The sequence below is a fragment of the Rhincodon typus genome, chromosome 31 (assembly GCF_021869965.1).
Source record: "Rhincodon typus isolate 14 chromosome 31, sRhiTyp1.1, whole genome shotgun sequence".
In the NCBI taxonomy this organism is placed as follows: domain Eukaryota; kingdom Metazoa; phylum Chordata; class Chondrichthyes; order Orectolobiformes; family Rhincodontidae; genus Rhincodon; species Rhincodon typus.
Window position 1 is genome coordinate 9,041,471 of NC_063362.1, and position 8,003 is coordinate 9,049,473.

At 45.2% G+C, this 8,003-nt stretch overlaps 1 protein-coding gene across 2 annotated transcripts in view; it reads left to right on the forward strand.

Moving 5' to 3' along the window:
* Positions 1 to 8,003, forward strand: part of agrn (agrin) — a 503,633-nt gene that overhangs the window by 347,817 nt on the left and 147,813 nt on the right. For both annotated transcript variants that reach the window (XM_048614989.1, XM_048614990.1), the window contains 2 exons: positions 3,221 to 3,445; positions 6,799 to 7,023. In XM_048614989.1, coding sequence (XP_048470946.1) covers positions 3,221 to 3,445; positions 6,799 to 7,023 — 450 coding nt within the window. The remainder of the gene's footprint in view (positions 1 to 3,220; positions 3,446 to 6,798; positions 7,024 to 8,003) is intronic.

The following is an 8,003-nucleotide window of genomic DNA, read 5'->3' on the forward strand; positions in this document are numbered from 1 at the left end:
GGACTGGGGTGGGCAAAATCAGAAGTCAGACGACACCAGGTTATAGTCCAAGAGGTTTATTTGAAATCACAAGTCTTCGGAGCGTTGCTCCTCTGTCAGGTGATGAAGGAGCAGTGCTATGAAAGCTTGTGATTTCAAATAAACCTGTTGGACTATGACCTGGTGTAATGTTTCCTCAGTCCAAGAGGAAAGAACATCAAGAGAAAACTCTGAGACAAAGAGAGAGAGGAAGAAAACACAAGCATTTTGCTGTAGCAGGGATAGATGTTTAGCAGGTTCCAAACCCCAAAAGCTCCTGAAAGTTAAACTAAAATCCTGGTTTGGCAGGAGCTTGACTCCAACCATTCAGGCTGCTTCTATTGTTACAACTTCTGAAAACATCCCAAGGCCTCACAAGCTGTTTGCTTTATTGGCTTGGAACAGTGTGCTCAGCACCTCTATCTCAACCCCTCTGCACTAAAACAAACCAGAACAAAATACACCTCTTCAAGCCATAATATCATAGCAGTGTGCCCAGTGTGCTGTCGGAGCTGGGTTGAAGCCACTGAGGCTGTAAGACTAGTCTTTGTGTTCCTTAGCAAATAACCATGAGAACGTCACAAATAGGATCAGGAGGAGGCCATTTAGCCCTCTCAGTATCCTCTGCTGTTCAGCAAGATCATGGTTAACTTCCTACCTCAGCTGCATCTTCCTATACTATCCCCATATTCCTTAATTTTCTTTAGTACGCAAACCACTATTGACCTCCATCTTGAATTACTCATTGATTATGTATCCACAGTTCTCTACGGTAGTGAATGCTGAAAATTCTCAACTCTTTGAGTGAAGGAATTTCTCCCCATCTCAGTCCTAGATGGTTGAAACCCCTTAAGTGAGACTGTGACCCCATGTTCTCTGTTCCCCAGCCAGCGTAAATATTTCCATGGCATTTTCCCTGCCACCTTCCTTCAGCACATTCTACCATTCGCCATGAAAGGAAAGTTGCTCCCACTCCTGACTGCTGGCTGCTAAAAGATTCAAGACTCACTTTGATATTGATATTGAGAGTAAAGCCTGATATGACTGCTCTGAAAATCAAATAAGCAGCTCTTAATCCTAAGGCAAAGGAGCAGAAGAAGGCCATTCAGCCTATTGAATCTGCTCTGCCATTCAGAGAGATCGTGGTTGACCTGATAATTCTCAACACCATTTTCATGCCTTTTCCCCTTAAGCCTTCACTCCTTTACCAATTTAAAAACCTGTCTATCTCAGCCTTTAATATACTTAATGACCCAGCCCACAGAATTCCACAGATTCACCAACCTCTCAGAAAGAAAAATCCTTTTCATCTCTGTCTTTTACTCTAAAGTTTTACCATCTAGTCCTGGAATCTCCCACAAGGGGAAACCGCATCTACCCTGTCAAGCCCCCTAGGAATCTTGTCTGTTTCAAAAAGGTCTCTTCTCATTCTTCTAAATTCCAACGAGTACAGGCCCACTCTCACCTCATAAGAAAATCCCTCCATACCCAGACTCAACCCAGTGAACTATCTCTGGACTGCCTCCTATGCCATTAAGTCTTTCCTTGAATTAGAGGCTCAGGATGGTTCACAGTATTGCAGCTGTGGTCTGACTAGTGCCTTATATAATTTTAGCAAGATCTTTCTATTTTTATACTCCATTCATAAAGAACAACATTCAATTTGCCTTCCTTATTACCAGCTGAACTTGCATGTTCATTTCTTTGTGCTCATGCATGAGGACCTGCGAAACCCTTGGTGCTGTAGCTTTCTGCAGTCTTTTTAAATAATATTCAGCTTCTCTATTCTTTCTGCCAAAGTGCATGACCTCACATTTCCCCACGTTATGTTCTATCTGGCAAGTTTTTGCCCAGTCACTTAACCTGTCTTATATCCCTGTGTAGATTATTTATGTGGCCCTCATTACTTGGCTTCCCACCTATTTTGTGTCACCTGGAAACTTGGCAACAGTGCATTCACTTTCTTCATCCAACTGTTTGCTATATTGTAAATAATTGTGGTCCCATCACTGATCCTTGTGGCACTGCACTAGTTACAGTTTGCCATTGTGAAAAAGCACCATTTATTCCAAGGTCTGTCTTCTGTAAGTTAGACATTCCTCTAGCAAAGCTAATATACCACTCCAACAACATGGGCTGTTCTCTTATTAAGTAGCCTTACGTGTGGAACCTTATTGAATACATTTTTGATATCCAAATATATTACATCAACCAGTTATCCTTTCTGTTCTGCTTGTTACTTCCTCAAAGAACTGAAACTAAACTTGTCAGGCATGATTTCCCTTTCACCGGCCATGCTGACTCTGCTTGGTTATATTATCTATTTTGATATGATGTGCTGTTACATCTTTTGTAAATTTTTTTGTAACATTTTCCCAATAATAGATGTTGAGCTAACTGGTCGATAGTAACCACTGTGCAAGTGGATGTATCGTAAAAGAAATAGTTTTCGGTTCAAGAATAGTTGATATTGATCCAGTTGCTGTGTATACCAGTTGAAGGCAGTGAGTAAGTATATTGTGAGATTGACTTTGTTGAAGTAGCAGGAGATGGGGAGAACTGTCTCAGGTGTGTATTGGTACTGAAGTGTGACCATACAAGCTGGCATAAAGACAAATCTATTAGTCAATTAATTTTTCACTCATTAATCTTCCCAATTATGTTTTGTTGCAGCACACGTAGATTCTTTAGAAAACACAATGGGGCTGGTTCTCTGATTGGAAGCTTCCAAACCAGGAGCATCTGTTGCTGCAGCTGATTGGGACTCGGGTGGAATTGGCTGAGCTGCAGACCCTAGGCACACTGTGACTGCAATCCAGGCAGAGATCAGGTTCCACCTGAAGCTGTGCGCTGGAGGGTTAACTGTGATAGCTACAGGAGGTGCGTTCAGAAAGACCTGGGGGTCAACAAATGCTCCTGAGCAATCTGAGAACCTGGTTTGACTGCGCACTGTTCAGTTTGGTCTTGCACTGCACGTAACACCAAACCTCAGCTAAGTAAGAGAGGTCACAACACCTGTGACCCAGATAAATATCTGAGTTCCACTTTCACCTCTGTATCACTTTGCAGTAATTGCTTTGGCACCTCACAACATAACTGTGTTCCATGGCGAACTGCAGGCGACCTATATAACTCAGGTCGCTGGGACGTGCTTTGCTGTATGTGTTCTAAAGGCTGCCCCTTTCCTCCTCTTGTCTCTCAGGCTCGAAGGACCCATGCAGCGAGGTGGCCTGTGGATTCGGCAGCACCTGCATCCAGTCATCTGATGGCCAGTCAGCCAAATGTGTCTGTCCCACCACGTGCAGTGGAGACCAGGAGAGTGTGGTGTGCGGCAGCGATGGCAAGGATTACAGAAACGAGTGCGAGCTCAATAAACATGCCTGCGATAACCACAAGAATGTTTACAAGAAGTCTGATGGACCCTGCGGTGAGTGAGCCAGTCCAAGCTGGAAGTTCTACCTCACCAAAGTGGAGCACTGGCGCCAGGTTTTCTCGAGCCTGTGCTGACATAGATTAAATGGTTAAACCAAAAGGAGAGGTTGCACAGACCAGTCCTGTGTTTCCTTGAATACAGGAAGACAATGGGGTTATTTGATTGAGGAGTTTAATACAATTAAAGGATTTTGTGAGGGAGATAGAGAGAAACTATTCCCTTGGGCAGAAGAGTCCACAGGAAAGGGGCATCACATTAAAATGCTAGAACGTTCCAGAGTGCCATCAAGAAGCATATCTTTACAAAAAGGCTATTGGAAATTTGAACTTGCATCTCCAAAAGATTGTTAAGACTTGTTGGGGTGGAGGGGGGTGGATCACTTGAACAGTTCATAACTTTTGTTTTTAATTCATTCGTGAGATGTGGGCATCACAGGCTAGGCCAGTGTTTAGTGTCCATCCCTGATTGCCCAGAGGGCACTTAAGAACAAATCACATTGCTGTGGGTTTGGAGTCACGTGTAGGCCAGACTGCGTAAGGTTGGCAGATTTCGTTCCGTAAAGGACATGACTAAACCAGGTGGGTTGTTACTGATGGCGGAGTAGGTTTGAATTTGTGAGGGTTTGAACCGAGATTCCATTTTTGTCCAGGAAGGGTGTTAAAGTCTGCAGAACCATGGTATGTGAATAGAGTTTAATATGGTTCAACCTGACCTCGATAAATGGTGGACTACGCTCCGAGGGCTGAATGGCCTCCTTATATACCTATGTTTCTAGAGTTACGGGGGTGTGTGTGTGATGCCATTGAAATTTGTTCCTCACCAATGGCTGTGCTATCTGGGTGACCTTGAGTTCACTGCAGTATATATTGCAGCCATTGTATGTTCCTTCAGATCCTCCTGGATATGCTCCCACCACCTGCTGAGCTAAAAGCTCTACATGGGTAGCCAGGTATTTAGAGAGCGGTTCTTTGGAACGGGATGCTGGCCCCGAGGCTGTAATTATTTATGTGGCCTGATTTTCTTTTCTCCCAAACTCCCGCCTGATGTCACGATGGACAAATGCACTTCCTGATGCCTGACAGTACAGACCGTGACCATCCCAGCTTCACCTTCTGTCTACACGAGGTGACAACATTTGCCCTCAGTGCCTCTTGTGCGAGAGCAGAAAAATTCAGCCAGGGTTCCTGTTCCTTTAGCAGTCGGAATCAGCACCGATGTCACTACACCAGCCCCCATCTCCCCACCATATACCTCCCCAACCTGAGTAAGGTAAATATAGTGATGTGGATAGCAGCACACACAAGGGTCTGACCAACACTTCATGCAGTTGGCACTCAGCACTATTAAGCAAGAAGGAGCGAAGCTGTGATGTGCTATGTCAAAGGTAAAGAGCTATTCTCTGTCTGTGTTTGCTTCTCCCTCACCTTCCAGAAAGAAATTGTGATCTAAACTCACTGGTAATTGCAGCCTTGGCTGCTGCTCTCTCTCTTGGGTATATTTAGTCATAACCTGTCAGGTCGATTTCCCCAGAGGTCCTCTGTCTGAATTCAATATTCACTCTAACAATCAAACCAGATCTTGGCGGCTGATGGAGCTTCCAGGCCTGAGATGAGTCGAGTCTTTTGACATTGTGGTATCCAGAGATTTCAAATGGTGGGGGAGGTGCTGGAAAATGAAGTGCCAATCAGGGATGATCCAACTGAATGGCAGAGAAGGCCTGACCGTCTGAATGGCCTGCTGCTGGGATTCTGAGATAAAGAAGGGAAACATTGGCCAAAGTCCGGCACTTAATAGTTGTCCTGGCGATGCCTGTTGGAGTGTGCAGGCCGAGTTAGTTAGCACAGGCACTGACACTTCACTCAAGAAGTGAATCATGTTCTGCTCTCACACCTGAGGCACAGCCCCTGCCAAGTCTGTTTCCGTAGCTAGAGTTTTCTGGAACCTTTCTATAAACTGTAACCACTCCACCAGGTCAACCAGTAAATGCTCCTGCTGAAGGGGTAAGGAAAGGATTCACAAGTTGGTAATCAAGCTGCTTGACCTTGATATAAACACACCTTCCTGGGTCCATTGAGTCTTAGAGTGGGACTTGAAACCAGAGCTTCTGCCTCAGAGGCAGGGATGCTGATATCCTCCCACAGTCCCAGGAATGTGTGCCACTGTTTCTTGTTGGGACTTCAGGTAAAGATTATCTACTGGAGTGATGTTCTGAAGGAGCCAGCACCAGTTGGTGGATTGGCCATACTAAATTGTCCATAGTGTTCAGGGATGTGTAGACCAGGTGGGTTATAGGGGATGGGTCTGGGTGGGATACTCTGAGGGTCAGTGTGGACTTGTTGGGCCGAAGGGCCTGTTTCCACACTGTAGGGATTCTATGATCTAATTCGAGCCCTGGCTTATTTCCCTGTCATTAGCCCAAGGTGAGTGGCTATGGTAGAAATAGCATTACTCCAGTTACCAAACCCAGCATGAGTTGAGACTCATGACTACCTGTCATGCTGAGCACCTGACCCCATGGTAAGGAGGAAAGAGAGAGATGCTGATGCTGAGAAAGCCACTTGATTGATCGTGACTCACCAGCAGTCAATGGTGATCAGAGAGTGGTGCTCGGTGATCTTGTACATTGCCAATATTTGAGCATATGCCTCTCTGACCAAAAGACAACACCAGGAAAACTGCAGATACTCAGTTTTGAACTTCTGATTTGCACATTCAGTGGGTGAAACTACTGAACAGCAGTGTGGAGAACAGTTTGGCTCCTCGAGCACCCCTAACCCTAATCCTGTCACTGATAAGTTTCATGGCCTCTTTCCGTGCTGTGCATTCTATGTAATTCTATGTAGTATTTGTAGCTGTTGGATAAATGGTTCGTAAACCCCAGTTCTCCAGTCCATCTGTTGTTTAAGACCTGAATGGGGAGGTGATGGCCTAGTAGTATTATCATCAGACTGTTAATCCAGAGACCCAGATAACGTTCTGGGGAACTCGGTTTGAATCCCATCACAGTAGATGGTGGAATTTGAATTCGATAAAAATATCTGGAATTAAGAATCTAATGATGACCATGAATCCACTGTCGATTGTCAGAAAAACCCATCTGATTCACTAATGTCCTTTAGGGAAGGAAAGTGCCATCCTTACCTAGTCTGGCCCACATGTGACTCCAGACCCACAGTAATGTGGGTGATTCTGAACTGCCCTCTGAGCAATTAGGGATGGGCAATAAATGCTGCCTGGCCAGTGATGCCCTCATCCCGTTAATGAATAAAGAAAAATAAACCAGGCAGAGACAGGGAGTAACGCTGTATTACTGACTGCTCTGTAACTGCTTCTTCTGCCATGTACAGACCCATGCAGAGATGCACAGAATGACCTAAATAAGGTATGCCGAGTACATCCAAGAGCTCACAAACCTGAAGTGCTCCTGCGCCCGGAAAGCTGCCCACCAGACCACGAGACAGTGTGCGCGGATGATGGGCAGACCTATGAAAGCAAGTGTGCCATGGAAAGAATGGGAGCTATCAAAGGCATTACCCTGCAGAAGGTTCACTCAGGACACTGTCAGGATAGAGGTGAGCTGCGATGGTTTGGAACCGCTGGACTGCATTTTAAAATCTACTTTGTACAGTTCAAAACTGTTCAGTCCTGGGTGCCTCGACAGCTGCTGCTAATCTTAACATCTTCGACCATTTTTACAGAGAGTAACTTCCCCTTAAAGCTCAAATAGTTTTCTTTCTCCCTAGCCTCTTCCTTCAGGCATGCTGAGGTCAAATACAGAAGTACAGGTTTTTTTTAAACTCTGTTCTCGGATTGTGGTTGATGATGGACACTTGTCCCGGAGAATGTAGCAGTGTGTTCTCTCTTTCTGGTGAATTGTTTTGTTGATCTGAATGGTCTGTTAGGCTGCTTCAGGCGGCATCAAGGGGCAATGGCACAGCAATGGACTGAAGCCCTGTGTAGACCAGGCCCCTGTGAAATTTGTCAGCCCCTTCTACTGGCAAGGATGGACCATTTGAGACTTTTCCCACTTGTCGTCGGAGGTTACATTTTCTTTTTGACCGTTTTTACAGAAAATAACTTTCCCTTGAAGTTCTGAGGAAGGACCCAAAACGTTAAGTCTGATTTCATTCCACAGATGCTCCCAGACCTGCTGAGCTTTTCCAGCAATTACTGTTATTGCATCTGATTTCCTGCATTCATAGTTCTTTCAGTTTTCACACTTCCTTTATAATCAGACCCATCTGGGTATGATTCACCTGATTCAATTCCATGATCTGTGGAATGGGATTTAAACTAAGGATCTCGCTGGGTTGCGAGGTGGGAGGCAAAATAATGACAATGGCAGACAGCTGTATTGTTTTTGCTAGACATACCATTTTTTTAATCCCAGCTCTCTACCTTCTCTCTTTGTGGAGCACGAGGTGGGATGGTGGTAGGGGCATGATATTGTAAAACTCATTTAGTAAGACTCTTGCCTGGATCCTCACAATGTACCCTGCACTCTCTCACCAAACCACCGCACCACCCCCCCCCCCCCCCCCCCCCCCCCCCC